Raw genomic sequence first — 21,255 nt, forward strand, 5'->3', positions numbered from 1 at the left:
AATTTATCCAGATGCTTCCTTGCCTCTGGGAGTATGGTGCAAACAGCATTAGTAGAGTTTTCCAACTTGCCCAATGCCTCTGACAAACCTGTCTGCTGCTCCTGAGTCTGCTTGTGCATTTGTACAAGGTAGTTTTATTGCCAACATCATGGGTCTTTACAGCTTGGCGCTGAGCAAGTAGTCCTCTGAGTGTCTCCCTTGGTCAACTGTGGAGATGTAGCAGTGATGTGCCCACCAGCATGTGCTCCTATCTCTCTAATAGGGGTAAAATATAGGGTGTCTCTATCTGGGCTGGTGGAGGATGCAGGAAGCAATCTTGCCAGTGCATCCTCAGAAAGATCTGTGGCTATTTCCTGCGAGGTGGAGGAGATATGTTTTGGGGATACCCTCTTCACTGCCAAGATTATATGGGCACCACTCGTACCTGCATGAGACAGGGGAAAGAAAACATTCCTGAGTGAGTGAGTAGGAAGCACAGAAGCTGGATAGGGTCAGGAGGGCGGGAGAATTAAGTGAGTGACTGTGAGTGAAGGAAGATGTTGCTTTCAACAGTGAAAGTGGTAAACCATATCCTTTGGTGGGAGATGGGTGCTGTAGCAGAGAATGAACGACTTTAGGGTAGCAGAGAGAAGATTATGGCACTTATTCTGCTTTAACCGAGAAGTTCATTAACTTTGTTTTCTGAATTGATATAAGTTGCTCTGATACCTTGATATGGTACTATCTCTGGCAGAAATCTTGAACAAGGCTGGAAGAATTTGGTGTGATGACTGTCAACCACACCACCCATTTACCAGGTCTTCCAGATCCCTATCAGCAAAGTGGGGTGTCAATGTTCCATTGTATGACATGTCTAGACTGTCAAAAACTGTGCAGGGCAGCTCTGGACTGCTAATGCTTGATCTGGTGCACACTATTTTAAATATGGCCCCAGTGCTGGGAGACCAAGAGATCCTGGCAAGTACATCCACCTAAGATACAATGAGCAGGGTGCACAGTACACCGGTAAGCAGATGAATTTGGGAACCTATCATGACAAATCTCCTCAGGCATCGTGGAAAAATGTCCTTCATGAAACTCACCAAAATTGACATATAGCTGATTTCTGGTAAAATCCAACCCACAATTATCATTAGGCATGTAGGCAAATGCTGCACTGTCACCCTCAGCTTGCTGACACATATTTTCTTCTTGCTGTGGACTCTTTGGTGCCTGTCAATCATTGGTATGGAGGAAGTGTTATATATGCTGCACCCTGTCCCTGGCTTTCTCTCGGGCGTTGCCCTTGGCTTTGATGTCTCTGCCCTTCCTTTTTGGGATGATTTGCCATTTTCTTTTTTTAGATTTCAGTGCATACTAGTAAGAAAACCTATGGTCCAAGCAGCTTTCCCTTTATAAAGGTTCAGTCCTGAAAAAGGGAAGTGGCAACAAGTCACCATGAACCATTTATTGTCATTCAAAATAATGTGGTCTATCAAAGGAAGGTGTGGTCTCCAAGATTTTCTGACACTTGTCCTGGCTGCACTGAGTAGGGAATTTGAGATGGCAAGTATGTTATGTTCCAGCAAACCAAGTGAAGCAAGATAAGACCATTAGGTAAAGGAACGGAAGTAAGCCACTCAACCAACTGAGTCTGCTGTGCTATTTAATGAGATCATGGCTGATTGAATAATCCTCAGCTCCACTTTCCTGTCTTTTCCTGAAATCCCTTAGTTCCCTTACTGATTAAAAATCTGTCTTTCTCAGCCTTGAAAATACTTAATGACTGAGCCTCTATAGCCTGCTGTGGTAAAGATTTCCACAGATTCTCAATCTTCTGAGACATGGACTTCCTCATCATGGCTGCCTTAAGTATGCGACCCCTTATTCTGGGACCATGCCCACTGATTCTAGACTCTCTCACAAGTAAAACCAATCTTTCCACAACCTGTCAAGTCTCTAAGAATCTTGTATACTTCAATAAAGTCGCCTTTGATTCTTCAATGTTCTTACACATATCGGCCCAATCTATTCAACCTGTCCTCATAAAACACATCTCAGGAGTGTCTTGTCATGCCATTTCATACCAGGAATCAACATAGTGAACCTGCTCTGGATTGCTTCCAATGCCAGTATCTTTCCTTATGATAAGGTGCCTAAAACTGTTCACAGTATTCCAGCTGTGGTTTGTCTAGTGTCTTGTATAGTTTATCTAAAATAAACTTAGCGTAAACTCCATTTTCTTTGAAATAAAGGTCAATATTCCCTTCCCTATTACCTGCTGTACTAGGATGTTAGCTTTTTGTCTTTCATGGATAAAAACACTTAAAATCCTCTGTTCTGTAGCTTTCTGCAATCTTTCTCCATTTAAATAATATTAAATTCTTTAATTCCTCTTCTAATGTGCATTCCCCAAATCTGCCAAGTTTTTGCCAACCCAACCTGTCTAAATCCCTGTGCAGACTCTTTGTGTCATTCACACCACTTGCTTTCTCACCTATTTTTGTGCCATCTGCAAACTTGGCTATGGTACATTCACTCTCCTCATCCAAGTGAGTAATATATATTGTAAATCATTACTGATCCCTGTGTACACAACTAGTACTGGAGCCAATCTTTACTCAGTGTCATGTTATCATTCAAAGCATAAATGTCTATATGTATAACTCCCATTCTGGGGGTGGGGGTCAAGTACTGTGGTGGCATAGTAGTAATGTCTCTTGATTTGTAACTCATAGACCTGGATTGTTTGAATCTCGCCATGACATATGAAAAAATGTCATTAATGTACCTGCCTTTGAGCCAAGTGCTCCAAATTCAAGTCCCATCTGTGCTGGAGGTGTGGCATAAAACATATTGGAATAGTTTGATCGAGAAATAAATAACTTTATCTTCCATCTTAAACACTCACAGGTTCAGTAAATGTCTCTTATCTGTGCTTAACTAATATCTGCTCCCATCCACATAGAATTAAGAACCTTTAACATGCAATAAACATAGAAAGCTATCTTTTCTAGTGTTGGGCAAGAAGCCCTTGAGAGTAAACTTCTGAAGTGCATGGGGGAGATGGTGAAGTTAGTAACTGGCCAGCGCATCATTCCCAAAATTTGGCAGCAGTGCCACAAAAGGTTTAATGATCTTACTCAGCTGGTCAAACTGAATCAATGCATCTGACAATCTCACCTCTCACCAACCACACAACATGTCTCTCACTCTGCTCAGTGCACCACTCACTCAGGATTCAACCTTAAGTGGGAAGCACTCCACTTCACCTTCATTAACCAACAATGCACAGTCTCACATAGCTCCAGATATTCAGCTAAGCAAACATATCACCGAACACATTGACATGTACACTGACATACTGTCCTTTTCTCAACAGGAGGGAAAGGCAGGTGGTCACCATTGGATCACTGTAAATTCATCCTAACATACAATTATCAGGGTCGAGGTCTCCAGAGACATGGAGTCAGTGATGTTAATGAAATGTTGGATTGTATACACCTTGTGGGCATTAACTGAGGATTCAATTATTACTCTATATATATCAACTGGGGCTTAGTTTTTAACATTCTCATCTCAGAATCATAAAATTCCAAGTTTAAGTGGGCCGAGGAGTGGCACACAGAGTTGAATTTAAATAAATCTGAGGTGTTACATTTTAGTAAGGCAAACCATGTACAATGAATGGTAGGGCCTGGCAAGCGTTACCAAATAAAGAGACCTGGAAGTGCAGGTGCATAGTTCCTGAAAGTGGAGTCACAGGTAGGCAGGGTGATGGAAAAGGCACTTGGCATGCTTGCCTTCATTTGTTAGAACATTGAATATAGGAATTAGAAAGTCATGTTGTGGCTATACAGAACATTGATGAGGCCACTTTTAGAATACTGTGTACAATTCTGGTCACACTTCTACAGAAAGTGATGGAGAAAAAAAAAGATTTACAAGGATGTTGCTGGGATTGGAGAGTTTGAGCTATAGGAAGAGGCTGGATAAACTGGAGCATTTTTCCCTTGTACTTTTGAGGCTGACCGCTGACCTTCTAGAGGTTTATAATATCACGAGGGGAAATATTTAGGATGCAAAGTCAAGGTCTTTTTCTTGGAATGGGGGAGTCCAAAACTAGAAGCTGAGAGGGGAAAAATTTAAAAAGGACCTGAGGGGTAACCTTTTTGCACAGAGGGTGGTGTGTGCATGGAATAAGCTTCCAGGGGCAGTAGTGGAGGTGGGTACAATTACAAGATTTAAAAGGAATTTCGATGTGTATATGAATTGGAAGGGCTTAGACAGATATAGGCCAAACGCTGGCAAATGGGACTAAGTCAGATTGGGATGTTTGGTTAATGAGGATGTGTTGGTCCAAAGGGCCTGTTTCCATGTAGTATGACTCTATGATACTGTAACTCTAAGTCTTGCTCCAGGGCTTGAACACAAAATTCAAAAATCAAATTCTTAAAGATAGCATTTTATATTTTGCATTATTTCAGACTATTGTGGACTAAATTGGAGAAAGGACTGCTTGGAAACCAGTGACTGTGAAGGGGTTACTGCACTTAGAAAAACAAGTTATTGTAACTCAATGTGAGTTGTGCTTACACTGCTGCTTTGCAAGCAGTTGGGGAGATGAGATAAGACCTGGATGAGAGTGCAGAGTAAGCTTCAGCCAGCAACACATAACTGATTACTTTATGCAATTAGTTGTGGATACCAAAGGTCATCAAGGCGGATGCCTTTCCTGATGAAGGGCTTTTGCTGAAATGTCGATTTTCCTGCTCTTCGGATGCTGCCTGACCTGCTGTGCTTTTCCAGCACCACTCTGATCTAAACCAAAGGTCATCAGCCTGACCATAGCTGGTTTCTGTGAACAATGCAGAGACATGTCTCCAGATTGGAAGAAGCAGGGTGTCTCTATCTCTCTGCAGCCAAGTAAGACAATCAGTCAATAAAAACTGAAAGAACTGTAGATACTGTAAATCAAAAACAAAAAACAAAAATTTCTGGAAAAGTTAAGCTGGTCTGGCAGCATCTCTGAAGAGAAATCAAAGATAATGTTTCGAGTCAGGTGACCCTCAGAACCCTGATGAAGGGTTACCAGACCCAAAATTTTATCCCTGATTTCTCTTCACGGATGCTGCCAGACCTGCTGAGCTTTTCCAGCAATTTCTCTTTTTATTTAAGACGGTCAGTTATTTCCTCTCTCCATTTGCTGGTAAGCTGTTTCAACTAACTAGTGACTGTGAAACTGAACAATTAAGTTATAAATCTCTTGTGTCTTCAGCAAAGAACTGAAATAATCTGGAAGGAAGGAGATCTGCTGCTGAAATACTCATTTTGTCTTAGTTACTTTTAGACTTGACCTCGCCAACACAATCTTGGCGAGTGTCTCAGTAAAAAGACTAAAAGTGGTTGTTGGGTGAGTATGTGTAACTCTAAATAATAATAATTGACCCCAGCTCTTTCACTAACTAGCTTTCTGGATACTGTGTCCAAACATTTTACCAGGTTGATTAGCCTGACTGGAGTCTGCAACCATCACCACCCAGCACTCAGAATGAAAATTTCAGCTTTTCTGGCACATGTACCCTGAGGGTGGGCGAGCTGGGTCAAAATCCTTAACAGCATTGTTGGTACACCTACACCAAATAGAGAGCAGCCTATCAAGAAAAATATAGAACATAGAACATAGAAGAATACAGCGCAGTACAGGCCCTTTGGCCCCCGATGTTGCGCCGATCCAAGCCCACCTAACCTACACTAGCCCACTATCCTCCATATGCCTATCCAATGCCTGTTTAAATGCCCATAAAGAGGGAGAGTCCACCACTGCTACTGGCAGGGCATTCCATGAACTCACGACTCGCTGAGTAAAGAATCTACCCCTAACATCTGTCCTATACCTACCACCCCTTAATTTAAAGCTATGCCCCCTCGTAATAGCTGATTCCATACGTGGAAAAAGGTTCTCATGGTCAACCCTATCTAAACCCCTAATCATTTTGTACACCTCTATCAAGTCACCCCTAAACCTTCTTTCCTCCAATGAAAACAGCCCTAAGTGCCTCAGCCTTTCCTCATAGGATCTTCCTACCATACCAGGCAACATCCTGGTAAACCTCCTCTGCACCCGTTCCAGTGCCTCCACATCCTTCCTATAGTATGGCGACCAAAACTGCACACAATACTCCAGATGCGGCCGCACCAGAGTCTTATACAACTGCAACATGACCTCAGACTCCGGAACTCAATTCCTCTACCAATAAAAGCCAGTACGCCATATGCCTTCTTCACCGCACTATTTACCTGGGTGGCAACTTTCAGAGATCTGTGTACATGGACACCAAGATCTCTCTGCTCATCCACACTACCAAGTATCCGACCATTAGCCCGGTACCCCATTTTTTTGTTACTCTTACCAAAGTGAATCACCTCACACTTAGCTACATTGAACTCCATTTGCCATCTTTCTGCCCAGCTCTGCAGCTTATCTATATCCCGCTGTAACCTGACACATCCTTCCTCACTGTCAACAACTCCACCGACTTTCGTATCATCCGCAAACTTGCTCACCCAACCTTCTCGCCCCTCCTCCAGGTCATTTATAAAAGATTGCTACCACCATCTTGAGGACAACTAAGGATGGGTAATAACTGTTGACTCAAACTAATGGTCCCCATTTCCCCTGAATGGGAAAAAAAATGGCATTTTGCTCGATTTACCACAAAGGTCTGCAAGCTCTGAACTCTAATAATACCCTTGCACTCAAAAGAAAACATGACCAATTCTAAATTTTCACCAAGTATATGCTTCCATTAAAATGGACTGACTTTCTGGGTTATTTTCTGGGTCAAACCATATGATTGGAAACTCACAGTAATGAATTTTAACTTGAATGCAATATTTTACCCACACAGTAGTAATTAACAATAAAACAATTACTGCCTACATAATGCAGAGCTGTTAGGTTGCTTCAGAGAAAATCTGTGATTCTTTTATTGTTGTACAGGGAGGTTGTAAAATTGTAGCTTTCAACAAAGAAAACAGATAACTGGGGAGATTGATTTTGAATTTAAGACACATCTGATCTGAAAATAGAAAATAAAATGACTAATGGCCAATAATTGGATGAAATAATGTTCTTACTTCAAAATACTGAATATTGTAAGTATGTAGAGGTTGAGCACTTATTACAAATTGCTAGAGTTCATTCGCATTTATTACTTGCGAAGTAATATTAACACACTTTTTGACTCTGATCTTCAGCATCTGCAGTCCTCACTTTCTCCTAGTAAAAGGGGGAGAAAAGAAAACCAGCAAAATCTCTCCCTCATGATCCAATTGTCTTTAGCATTTAGCTGCAAGAGCATTATGAATATTTACTCATTACAGAAGAGTTAGATGAGCGAAGTAGTTCACTTCTGTTGAACTGGTAATTAAAATGAAGCTAATGTGTTTACCATTTTAGGAATGCATATAATTGGCAATTATGGCAGTTGTATTGAAACCAACAAACAGTTAGTGGAATGGATGGCATGATGTGGATAATGGTAAATGAATTGATGATATATTGGGAGATTAGAAAATGAGATTCTCATTGGCATGAAAAAATATCTGATTTTTCTATTTAAGCTTTTAGTAACAGAATGAGCATCTTGCTAGTGAGCAGCAAGAAGCCTAGTTGCATGTATTAACATCTTATTATTAACTAATCTTAACTCATTTCCATGCAGTTTGCTATTTTACCAGGCAGTGAAGAGAAACTAGATGGTGACAATTCATTACATGGATACCTGAGCAGGTATCTGGCAACTCCAACTCATTGCTTAATCCTCCAGGCCTCCATCTTGGCCAGAATCTTAAGGTGTGCTCCATATGCAGTGAACGCCTGCATTCTTCATCCATGGAGGTCAATATCAGAATCCCAGCAATCTTACCACATCATCATAGCACACAGCAAATGAAAGAGATCATTTGGCTTAACAAGTCTGCATTAACCCTCCAAAGAGCATCTCACCCTATCCCCGTAGCCCCAAATTTACCATGGCTAACCTAGCTACACTGCACATCCCTAGATCCTATGGGGTTACTTTAGCAAGTTCAATCTACCTAACCTGCACATAGAGTCAGAGAGTTATAAAGCATGGAAACAGACCCTTCACTTCAAACAGACCATGCTGAACATAGTCTTAAATGAAACTAGTCCCACCTGCCTGCACCTGGGCCATATCCCTCCAAACCTTTCCTATTCAGGTACTTATTCAAATGACTTTTAAATGTTGCAAATGTGCATGCATCAACCGATTCCTCAGTAATGTCATTCCACACGCAAAGCACTCTTTTTGTTTTAACTTTGCCCCTCATGTCTTTTTAAAATCTCTCTTCTGTCACCTTAAAAATGTGCCCCTAGTTTTCAAATCTCCCATACCAGGGAAAAGACCTTCATGATTTTATAGACTTTTATAAGGTCACCTCTCAACTTCCTATTCCCCTATGAAAAAAGTCCCAGTCCATCCAGCCGTTCTTTGTAACTCAAATCTTCCATACTTGGCAACATCATGGTAAATCTCTTTTGAACGCTTTCCAGCTTAATAATATCATTGCACTGTGGGAGGAAACTGAGCATCTGATGGAAGCCCACATAGATGCAGGGAGAACATGTGAACTCCACACAGACAGATACCCAAGGCTAGAATTGAACCCAGGTCCCTGGCATTGTGAGGTAGCAGTACTAACCACTGAGCCACCACGCTGCTCTGACTCTCATAAAATTTGGTTTACTACTTCACTTCACTGTGGAGTGCCCAACAGCTTTTGTTGCAATGCTACTGGCACTTTCTTTGCATGATGGCACAGGCACACATCTCATGCATAAGAAGAGAGATACAGTGCTCTAGGTTTGCTCCCTTAGTGCTCAGTCACTTTTCATTTACTTGGATGTTCACTGCATCTCTACCTTTCCTTGTCTTGCCTTTTTTTTGTGTACTGCTACCTCAATCAGAATGTGCAGCCGCACAGCACTCTCTTTTCTTGTATTTTAGCGCAGACACAAAGCAGGCAGCTTGTCATAGTTGTCAGCAGTCATCAGTCCAGCATGTGCTGGCAACTTAGATGCAAATGCATTAAATATGCTTCAGCCATATGGCCATGTTTCAAATTCTAAGAGGAGTAGACCTTAACTAATTTAAAGGGTGTGTACATCCACCACTGGTAAGCATGCAATAGTGGGAGAGTGGCGTTGTATAGGCATGGTGTGTACATAATGAAATAAGCAGCAGAAAATTTTGTGAAATAACTTGCTAGAGATCACGCAGAGAAACCCTCCTTGAAATCCTAATTCCAATTTATCATCTTCCCTTAAATGCTTTCTTGTCCTCAATCAGGGGAACTGTTGACAGCCAGGGGTTTCTCCCACAGTCAAGGGCAGCATCAGATCTCATTCCAGGCCTAGGGCATGGCAAATTAGCCCTATGGGTAGTCAGTGTCAGGGGTTACATACCATTGAGTTCCAGGAGCAGGCTATCATCAGCCCTGCAGGTCCAGTGTAACTAGTCCAGGAATTAAGTAGTAAGTCTGTAAGGGAGTTGCACAGAATTTGGTGACTCATCAGTTGGCGCTGTTCTTCCAAGTTGGTCAGGGGGTGTCAATCTGTCTTAGGGGTCTGTGCACTGAAAGTTAAGGTGGGTTATCAGGGTTACTGCTGTGGTAGGCAAATCAATAGGGAAGTCAGTTATGGTGATCAGGAAAAACATGCTGGGATACAGAGGAGAAAATAATTCTGGCAGAGGGCAAGGCAGAATTCCAGAGTAGGAGATGATAAATTGGCAACATCTCAATAGGGGTGATCTATAGCAAGTTATTTTATGCAATTTTCGGCTGCTTACTTCATTATGTGTACCATCTTTCTATGGCGTCACACTCCAAACAAGCAGAGCAACACACTACTCAGCAGATATCCCAGAATTCACCAGCATTTCTTGGTCATACACTATCTTTAAAGACTTGTTGTGCACCTGGTCAAATACTGTCAATTTGGAACTACCTGCGCACTTCTTGACTTTTGTCCCAAATACGGCAGATGGGGAAACTGCATCCCATTGCACAGGCAGGGGCCTGGGAATTTTGCTGTACACAGTAGGCAGGATTTCTTTTTCCCCCAGGAGTAGGAGTGCCACGATTGCATGATCACCATGTGGTGGAAGTACATACCATGATATGGTCAAGATTGATTGTGGTCAGCATATTTATTCCATATGGTTAATCATAGCATATGTTTCACATGCAGAATTCTATGATTACTGTTATCTTAAACCTGTACTGTGAAAGTGCCTGATTAATATGGTTAATGACCCTCTTGAATGGTTTCCCATCAATTCCAAGTACAGCCCTTAACCTCAGACATACTAAAAAAAAGCCTGACTCCACCCACGTTATGAGCTGTGGCAACCATTTTTCATTTACATTGCACATTTGCGATTCGATTGAGGATGAAGGTGACACATGATCCGCAGATTCAGACTCTTGATTTAGGTGACCCATCCAAACCTTCATGTTTTGTTCTTCCTGTATTCACTTCAATCCCATTAATTCTGAGTTTCCACAAATTCCCATGCAACACTTTAATTTCAGTTTGATCTCCTAACATTACCCACTGAGACCTGAACCAACAACTTTGTCATGCCAACTACTGTGATGCAGAGTCTCCCCATCAAAACCAGGATAGTGGTGACCATCAATGACCCCTTCTCCCTGAAGTAACCCAAATCTTCCTTTTATACTATCATCTCCCACCATTATATCTTGAGTTTGTTCCCTATCACAATTGCTGTCCCCTCTGCATTTCAGAATGCTTCCTCTAATTCCCACCTTTGACCACTTCAAGAGGAGGCTAACAGACCTGAGATGCGTTCTGTTCTGATTTATGAGATGTGTGCCTAACCCAGCATGCAAAATGGCATGGCCGCAGCATTGAAATAAAAAGTGTCTGTGTACTCCAAACTGAAGTGAAGGGGTGAACTTTACAATGTGAGTCAGAGATGTGCTGTGATCACGCTGTGAGGCTGCTGCATTTTGGATGCAACCTCTGTCAATAAAAGATGCAGACAGTTGCTGCCTTTGGAGTATGTCTTGAGATGTTGGGGAATGCTGAATGACTTACACGAATTGCCCCTAGACATGACTGACCAGTCCTTGTCTGTTTGTGCTGGCAAGACTGACCATTGCCACTCTCCAGACTGTAGCCAGGTATATTCCCTGAATATGATTGGTTTGAGCAAATTACAGACCGTGGTCAAGCCCCTGGATTGTCTATGGACTGTGCCCATGGCTGATAGTGACCTCCCTCTTGACTAGCTACACATGTCAAGACAAGGCATAGATGTTGCTAGCATGCAGATATTCAACAGACAATAATTCTCTTTAATAGGCAACAATTGCTGCCTGGTGGGAATCTCACTTTGATGCTTGAAACTCAGTGAAAAGATGTATTGTATTGCTATCAATATTGAGCTCGGTCTCACAGGACCTCTCATGTGGTTCTGTCAGATTTTGCACCAGAGGTCACTTTGTTTAGGCCCCTAAAGATTATGCCCATTAACTTTTATTTCAGTAATCAGCACTTAAAGCTGTTTGAAATGACATTCGATTTATTTTGTGTGTAAACATATCCGTTAACCATACTCCACAAGGAACCATAGGCATTTCTCCGAGTCAGGGAAATTCAACAGTATATAGCTTGTGGGGTATCACTCCAGAACTAGCATGGGATAAATCAAGAAGGCAGGCCTTTTGAACTACCAGTACTTGTACATGAATCCAATCTGTGCTATTGACATATTGCACACATTCTTGTCTTCTAATATTACTGACTCCTACTATGCATATGCTTGTGTCTGTATATATATTTCTATTGTATGTGAAATTCCTTGCATTCTGCTCTTTAAATGTTATCTACATTTCAGTTTGCAAAAGCAATTCTACTGCCTGTATCTGAAAGAGGTGAGTGGGCATAACATTTCTGTTACAGTATTTCTGTCTAATCTTAGAATTGCTACCATGGTAACAGTGGTGCTGCAGTGTTTCAGTTGAACAGCACTATGGAGCTCAATATTTCTTCAAATGAAAATGTTCTTGTTTAGATGACTAAATAAGAAATGTGCGGGTAGAAATTCATCTTGGGCAGCAATACAAAACAAAATGTCATTTGTTGTCTGTTATATTAACAAATCTATATTCAGTTCTGCTGAGCTGAATCTCTGTAATTTTGGTGAAGTCTGAGTTATATTGAGTCTTCTGGAGGATTTCTGCCATGAACATTAGTGTGTTTTCTTGCCCTAATCTTACCAAACTTAGCTTTTTGACTATTACAGTGTATCTCACGTTGATTCCATTGCCATCTTACCATGAGGTGTAACAAGCAGAGCAACACACTACTCAGCAGATATCCCAGAATTCACCAGCATTTCTTGGTCATACACTATCTTTAAAGACTTGTTGTGCACCTGGTCAAATACTGTCAATTTGGAACTACCTGCGCACTTCTTGACTTTTGTCCCAAATACGGCAGACGGGGAAACTGCATCCCATTGCACAGGCAGGGGCCTGGGAATTTTGCTGTACACAGTAGGCAGGATTTCCTTTTCCCCCAGGAGTAGGAGTGGAGCCCAAGATACCTGATCATGCTAGCGTGGTTCAAAGTTGCAACTGGATAAAATCAGTGTCAGTCACCTGGTGGAATGCACAGTATCGTAGGAAGAAAGTCTACCCACTCTACACTGCTATCATAAACATCATCTTCTTCTTCTGATACCTCATACCCACTTTATCTCAGTTCTATCCACCACCAAGATTCATGCTCTGCTACTCTCCTCCAACCCCGACACCCCTAAATCTGATTGCCCTCTGTGCTGCCTACTCACTCACTTTGGACACCTCCCAACTGCACCAAAGGTAACAGCTGTGCCACCCATTCCCTTTATACCTGCATCTGTCTTATTCCAGGAAAACAGCTCTGAGCAGGGCAGAAAACTCAAGATAGGTGAAAGGCTGCCCAACATTCAGCTCTTTACCCCTTATGTTGAGAACATCCTGACTCTGACCAGTTCAAGTGACTGCCTGACTGTTTCCAAGCTGCTGGTCTGGTATTGGAGGCTGCCCTTGACTTGCTGTACCAAAGCCCCCTGACCGAAGGCTATCCCATTTGACTTGACTGAAACCCACTGATAACCATGAAAAGCTTCCTGCCTTTGTGTCGATGTGAAATGGTGAGGCAAGACAGAAATAAAATGAACCTAGTATCTCTGGAGGAGGGGGAAAGCACAAAAGGGCAAGGCAAGGTAATAAAAGACAAAGGTGCTATGACAGGCTAAGATTCTGAGAGTGCTGTGACAGTGAGCGAAGAGCTCAAAGATACAGCATGGTCCAATCCATGTCGCTGACTGCACAGTGGTTCTTGCATCAATATTAAAATAATAGTTGCCAGTGCAGTTGAGGTGCAGAACTGACCTTTAATTGGATTGGAGAAATTCTTAGAGACAGCACATATTGATTAGATTACATTACAGTGTGGAAACAGGCCCTTCGGCCCAACAAGTCCACACCGACCCGCCGAAGCACAACCCACCCATGCCCCTACATTTACCCCTTACCTAACACTACGGGCAATTTAGCATGGCCAATTCACCTGACCTGCACATCTTTGGACTGTGGGAGGAAACTGGAGCACCCGGAGGAAACCCACGCAGACACAGGGAGAACGTGCAAACTCCACACAGTCAGTCGCCTGAGGCGGGAATTGAACCCGGGTCTCAGGCGCTGTGAGGCAGCAGTGCTAACCACTGTGCCACCGTACTGCCCACAATATTGGGGACCAATGTTTATGGATATAGTTGTATTTAGCCATTGCCTATCGAGTGCGCTGTGAAATATTGATGCCCTGTCTCCAACATGGAGATTGTTCAGAACAAGCATCATGCTGAATCTGCCATTCATCCACTCTGGTTTCTGTATTGAATTTTCTTGACATTTGGCTTGCTTGCGAAGTTGCTATCTAGTGAGAAAATTGCTACAGCACTAGTGAAAAGCAAAAAAGATTGAACAAGATGTTCCAGATATTGAGATGGACATCTTGTCCAATTCTGCCACAAATCTTATAGCCCATATTACTCAAACCCCTGTTGAGATTCCATCTATTGATATTAGTATAACTTAATATTGGTCTGAGCAACTTAATATTATGTAACGGGCAGATGTTGTTATGCCATTGATTTTGTGAGCTACCCAGGACAGATTTCACTCTTTTTTTTAAAGTTAAGCTGGCTGGTTGCTGATCAGGCTTGATGCAAGTGAAATGTTTTAATGCCAACAAAGAAAATTAAATATTACAGCTATATAGTCTGATGCTTTCTCTTGTAGAAACTCTTTGGTCTTAAGCTTTGCCTGAAAAAAGTGCTCTTTATTTTCAGGGAAAAGATCTCTAATTTAGCTATAAGAATACAAAAAAATTAGTTTTTAAAACAGTTTAACAGCTAGCTGTCTTATCAAAATAAGAAAATCCTGAAGAAACTCAGTGGGTCTGGCAGTACCTGTGGAGAAGGAAACAAAATTAACACTTTGAGTCTGATATGGCTCTACTTTAGATATCTAGGCACCAAATGTCAAATCTGTTTCCTTGCCAGACCTGCAGGGTTTTTCTAGCACTTTGTTTCTTTTAATTTCAGATTTCCAGCATCCGCAGTATTTTGCTTTTAGCTGACTTATTGATTCTTGTCATACCGATGTACCTGAAAATTAGGGTTTGTTTCCCCCTGAAAACTTAAGTCATTAAAAGGGGATCTTAGAACATGAGAATCTGTTACAAAGTAGAGATACCAACATGTTTATTTCAAAACATCCAAATTAAAATTCACTGTAGAGCTATAGAAATACAATCGGGAACACCAATTCATGGAACCCAATGCACGACCTTGCACAATTCCCTGCCCACTATTTTGGGAGCATTGTAGTTTGTTTAGTGACCATAAAATCCAGGTGCTGAACATTAATCTTTCAATACAGTTTCTAAAGTGTCACACATATCAACACATTCTTCATCAATCCTCAGATACAAATATTTCTACATCTTGAACTCACAGTGTATATGTTGGTTTAATTCATTCGTGTATGACATCAAGAAAAATTAATTGCTATATGATATGCATTGGCACTATGCTATTCTGATAAACTCATTTAGATGTATGAGCTTATAGTGCAAAAGCTGTTTTCTTGTTGGCCTTTAAGTTTGAATATGAGGAGTCTACTGGCAATAATGTGTTGATTATCAGTGTTAATGCTGTTAAATCTTTGCTTTATGGCTGGTGACAGGTTTGTAAATGTTAGGCTCGTGCACAATATTGCTGACAGTACAGAAAACAAATGAAACTTTCACAAGAATCAAGATTTTTAAATTCATTCAGCATGCATTGCTGGCTAAGCAAGTACATATTGCCCATTACAAATTGCCCTTGAGAATGTGGTGGTGAGCTGTGTTCTTGAACTGCTACTGTCCATATGGTGTAGGTATAGGAATTGGACCCAGTGACAATGAATGAACAAGGATATAATCCCAAATTAGGATGGTTATGAAGCTTGAAGGTGAACTTGCAGGTGGTGATGTTCCATAGTGCTGCCCTTAATTCCTCTAGGGGTTAAAGGCTGCAATTTTGGAATAAAGCTTGAAGTCTAATTTATATTGAGCATCATCAGACATACACTGAAAGCATGTCATCAGTTTTTCACCCAAGAAAAGCCAAAATAAACTTTTTTGATGTCCTTTTACTTTTCCATTTGGTTGGTATTTATTATATGTAATCTAACCTACCCCGCTTGGTAAGGCAATTAAATAACCTAACATATTCTAATTCCAGTGTTGCTGGTGGAAGAGCTATTGATTTATATATAGCTTAATGCTCTGCAGTAACTTTTTAACTACTTGCCAGGACAAAATCTATTGACCAAGGTGGTCATATGATAATTAATGAACAGTAATAAGAAACATCTCAGTATTTTCTGACTATTATCAGTGAATCTTTTACAATGTTGCTCATGATAGATCAGAGCAAGTACTGTTTTATGATTAATAACCACTGTACCATGTAAGGCAAATTGAAGGTGAAAATTGGCTGATTGGACCCACAAAATGCTTGCTTTCTAGGTGGAAAATAAAAGGGAAAGAGCCAAAGACTCATTTCCCTGAGCTTTTTGCTGGGAGTTCTGTCTTTCCCCTGTGGCAGCTAAGAGAAGAGTTAGAATATTGAACTTAGAACATAAAATGACACAGCATGGGAACAGGCCCTTCAGCCCACATTGTCTGCACTGTCAATAACACCGTTCTAAACTAATCCCATCTGCCTACATGTGGTTCATATCTCACTATTCCCTACCTGTTTATGTGACTGTATATGTGCCTCTTAAATGTTGCTATTGCATCCATTTCAACACATTCCTAGCACCTTTCACTCTCTCCTTACATATCTCCTTCTCACCTTCAAGTCATTTTATGGACTGTGGTTCTCCAGGTGACTGTTTTCCTTTTGATGTGGAAAATTAAAGGGAGGTTTTCAAAGGCAAGCCCAGAATAAAGTGGAAATATTTTCAACGGTGTCCGCTATTTAATTTCTGAATAAACACTGCATTTGGCAGAATGTTTAATTTCTGAAAGTTAACATTGCATCAGAGGCTAATAGTTGTTTTGTGAGAAAAATATACAGGCTGAAAGGTGATTTTATTCTTGTTCCACATTATTGATTTTTTAATTTCGGTGAGAACTCTGTTGTGACATTCAAGGTTGTGTAAACACTGTTATAATGTGAGTGTCTCCAGTATTCAATACATTATCTTTTTTTTTAAAAGTTGCGAATTGGGATCCATTCTGGTTCTGTACTGGCAGGAGTTGTTGGTGTGAAGATGCCTCGTTATTGCTTATTTGGAAACAATGTGACTCTGGCCAGCAAATTTGAGTCAGGAAGTCAACCACGGCGCATTAATGTCAGTCCCACGACATACCAGTAAGTACAAACCCACTAGAGCTCACTGATATGTGATAGAACAGCTAATGACAGGATCAATGATATGTTTTTCATGCAAAGAGCCTCGCACCTCAGTGTAGGAAAATGGTATTATCTGATGATTGTCAGCTGATAGATTTCCTTCTCTACATCATGAATGCTCAATACCTCAAGTATTTTAATTGTTCTCATCAATAATAGAGAAGCTTCTGGTTAAAATTTGGACAGAAATCTGAAGAAATACACACGCAGAATTATATAGTATACCACTCTGCAGCATAACATTATCTTGAAGTTTACAGTTATTTTAATTAGACCCTTTTAAAATAAAGTTTGAAGTGTGTAATATGTTTCCGTGTAAGAATGGTTGTTTCATTTCAGTTTTTGGCAATCAGATTGGACCATTAGAGCTCTGTTATACCCAATACCTTCACCAATACAAAGCAAGGTATCTTAAAACTCAGCATTAAGTATTGCATGTTGTTGTGCCCTGAGCAACAGCACTAAGCAACCTAACTTGACTTGCATTGAGTGCCATTAAATTCTGGGCTCCACGAGATTGTTTTATGTATAGATCTAATTCATTGCATTTTGTAAAGTATGCTGTTCAGCAATATTCTAATTGGATCCTTCAGCCAGTGAGCATGTGTTTCATAGAAGGACTTGCTCTAAGCTACCAGATGCAGATTTCAATCAATATCATTAATACAAGACCATAAGAATCAAGTAAGTGCTCTAATTAATGCATTTTGAATATTTTGTAACACTCCTAACAATAAGTTTGATCAAGCATTACAGAACTAATTGGTTCCTGCTAACATCTAGATCTCTGAGAATGGGAAAAGGCAGCACATCTAATTATTTTGACATTTGCAAGCCAATTTTCAGTGGCTAAATCTTTCCCTCTCCCAGGATTGGGTTATTTTAATTATTGCTGGCTATTTTTGTATTTCTTTTCATCCCTACTAATTAATTTCATAGACTTCACGGCTTAGAAATTAAATTGTGCTGCCCTCATTTTGGAGATGTGAAACCATCACCTAAGAATTCAAGATGAACATATACCCAAGCTGGGGCTGAACCTCTTGCCATATTGAGTGTACCAATTGGTATTCAAAATATAAACTTATTTTAGTACAATTATGGTTGTGGGATTTTCTTTCTAAATACAATAGTTGTGCAACCCTCGTAACTATCATCCTTTCAACCAGAATAAACTCTGTTTTACTCAATCCTCATTTGAGCATTAAAAAATCACCTCCAATAATTAATTTCATAACTGAAAAGCAATTGGTTTACAGAATATAGAATTAACTTTGTACAAAATTTTGTATTTACTGTGTGTGCTCATTTAACTGTCCTATTGCTGTTATGTAGTGAATCCCCAAACAGTACAGCTTCTTTAGCAGACATTGAAAATCCACCATCGTGAAGGACAAATTCAGTAAGCATATGGAAATCCCATCACTTACAAGTTCCAGCATTAATCATACATCTCTACTATCCCTTGAGAAAGTAGTGATGAGCTATTTTCTTGCATTGCTGCAGTCCATTTGGTTTAGGTACATACACAAAGTTGTTAGAGAGGGAGTTCCAGGATTTTGACCCAATGACATTGAAGAAACAGCAATGGTTAAAAGGAAAACTTGCAGTCGGTGGTGTTCCCACATATGTACTGCCCTCTTCCTTTTATATGGTCGTGTTTGTAGATTTGGAAGGTATCAAATGAGTCTTGCTGAATTTCTGCAGTTCATCTTGTAGGTAGTACATTCTGATGCAACTGAGCATCAGTGGTGGATGTTTGTGGATGCTGTGCCAATAAGGTTAGCTGCCCTGTCCTGGATAGTATCAAGTTTTGTTGGAACTGAACTCATCAAGGCAAGCTGGGAGTATTCATTTGCACTCATGTCTTATACATGGTGGATAGTCTTTGGCGAGTGAGGATGTGAATTGCTGACTGCAAGATTTGTAACCTCTGACTTGTTTTGTAGCCACGGTACTTATTTGGCTAGTCCAGTTCAGTTTCCAGTCAATGATAACTCCCTGAATGTTGATAGTAAGTGATTCATTGATGGTGACACCAGTGAATTCTAAGGAGCGATGTTTAGATTTTCTTTTGCTGGAGATTATCATTGGTCTGTGTGACGGTGCTGCTCCTTTAACAAGATTATGTTGTCCTTGGCTTTTTTCAGAGAGATCATAAAAGACATAAACTCTGACAAGTCTAAATTGAAGGGTTTTAGGGTCAATTTGCTTACAGCTAACAGGTACTGCCTCAAATAAAAGGCTTTTAAATTTAAAAAAATAGTACAATGAAGGGGGGAGTGGCCAGTTCTCCCAGCTCAGCTTTTCTCAGGTGTTGTTTGGAAGCTGCTGGACCCAAAGAAGCAGGTCCATGCTGGTACTTTCTCTCTGACATCTCTCCTGTAAGGCCCTGTGTTTGTGCCAAGTGGTGTTTATGCTGATTGTTGCAAGTATTTGGAACAGCATCACTAAGTTGGGCTGATCTATTGGGTTTTCGGATAGGTTAAGTTTTTCTGTATTCTGTTCTCTTGTTTGTGTTTCATTTGGTAGTCTTGTAAATAAATTCAGTTTTGTTTAAAACTAAGTGGTTTGACTAGCTGCATCACCCCTGGAATACCTGCTTAAAACAACCAGCAAAGTTAGGGTCTGGGCCACTTTCTTGAAATGTTTTGAAGAGGTCTGGCCTGGTCCATAACAGATTGGGAGCTCTTTGTGGGTTTTGTTCTGTGGCTCTGATTTAGGATTAGTGTTACTGGATTTGAAAGCAGTGAGTGGTAGGTGTTCTAGGGTAACCGCTGTATCCGCAGAATCGTTTTCTGCGGTTACAGTTACCCATGGTTTACAGCAACCTGAACATATTACAGGGAACATTCCTGAACTAGAGACTGGGGGCTGCCGGGAAAGTAAATTTCCCATTTAAATGAATGGGTTTGCTCCTATCTGTGGTTTTGTGCTTCTGCGGTAGGTCTTGGAATGTATCCCCTGTGGGTACTGGGGGAATTACTGCAATATCTTTTGTTTTGGGTGTTGATTTTGGTTGGTTTAAACAGCACTTGGGATAACAATGGCTTTTTCAGTCACCATGAGTTTTCTGGGGGTGGAAGAAGTGACTGTGGGGGTTTTGCAAAAGGTGATTACGGCCAAGCTGCTGGAATTAGCAAACAAGCTGGAGCTGGAGCTGCCTGATTCTGTGAGGAAAGGAAATGTAATTACAGCAATAGCTCAGCATTTACATTTGCTGGAAACACCATCAGAATCTTTAGAGAGGGCAAAAACTCAATTGAAAGTGAAGCAGCAGAGTTAGAGGCAAAAGACAAGAAATTATGATTAAAAGCGGAGGAAAGAGAAAAAGAGAGTGAGAACAGAACAGAGAGAAAAAGAACAGAGAGGAAAGGAAGAAAAAGATGGAGTTTAAAGCAGAAATTGGCACTTAGACAGGAAAGTTGGCTTAAAAGGATGGAGATGAAGGCTGAAGTTACGCTGAGTGAGGATGAGCAAACCCATGGTAGCCAAGGGCCTGGTGAGAAACTGATTAGATATATTCAAACATTGCCTAAATTTGATGAGAAGGATGTGGAAGCCTTTCTCATCTCATTTGAAAAGGTGGCAAAACAAATGCAGTGGCCAGTAGCTAGTGTCATATTTGCATCACTATCAGAGGAAGTACCTGGGGCATATGAGGAGGTGAAGAAAGCCATTTTAAATGCATATGAGATTTTGCCAGAAGCCTATAGACAATGTTTCAGGAATCTAAGGACCCTGGTCAAACCTACATTAAGTTTGAAAGGATCAAACAAAGTAATTTTGATAAGTGGATAAGGGCATTAAAAATACAGCAAACGTATCACGCTTTTGGAGAGAGAATTATTTGGGAGGAGTTCAAAAATTCACTTCCTGAGGCAGTAACTGTTAGCTATAATCAAATTGGCCCTAAAACCCTTCAACTTAGACTTTTGAAGTCTGTGTCTTTTACGACCTCTCTCTCAAAAAAAACAAGAACAACATACCCTTGTTAAATGTCACATCTGGCACTTGCATAAATCTTACATACCACTTCTAAACTGATCCAGGTCTTGCTACATTTGAACATGGACTGCTTTAGTACCTGAGGAGTTACAAATAGTGCTGAACATTGTGAAATGTTCAACAAGGATCCCAAATTCTGATTTTATGATGAATAGAAAGTCATTCATGAAGCAGTTGAAGATGGTCGGGC

The 21,255-nt window shown here is 40.7% G+C and overlaps 1 protein-coding gene across 2 annotated transcripts in view; it reads left to right on the top strand.

Moving 5' to 3' along the window:
• The window catches only part of gucy1a2 (guanylate cyclase 1, soluble, alpha 2), a 247,604-nt gene that overhangs the window by 205,328 nt on the left and 21,021 nt on the right, over window positions 1-21,255 (top strand). For both annotated transcript variants that reach the window (XM_072577490.1, XM_072577491.1), the window contains one exon: window positions 16,861-17,015. In XM_072577490.1, the coding sequence (XP_072433591.1) occupies window positions 16,861-17,015 (155 nt within the window). The remainder of the gene's footprint in view (window positions 1-16,860; window positions 17,016-21,255) is intronic.

Source organism: Chiloscyllium punctatum, chromosome 9 (genome assembly GCF_047496795.1).
Source record: "Chiloscyllium punctatum isolate Juve2018m chromosome 9, sChiPun1.3, whole genome shotgun sequence".
Taxonomy (NCBI): domain Eukaryota; kingdom Metazoa; phylum Chordata; class Chondrichthyes; order Orectolobiformes; family Hemiscylliidae; genus Chiloscyllium; species Chiloscyllium punctatum.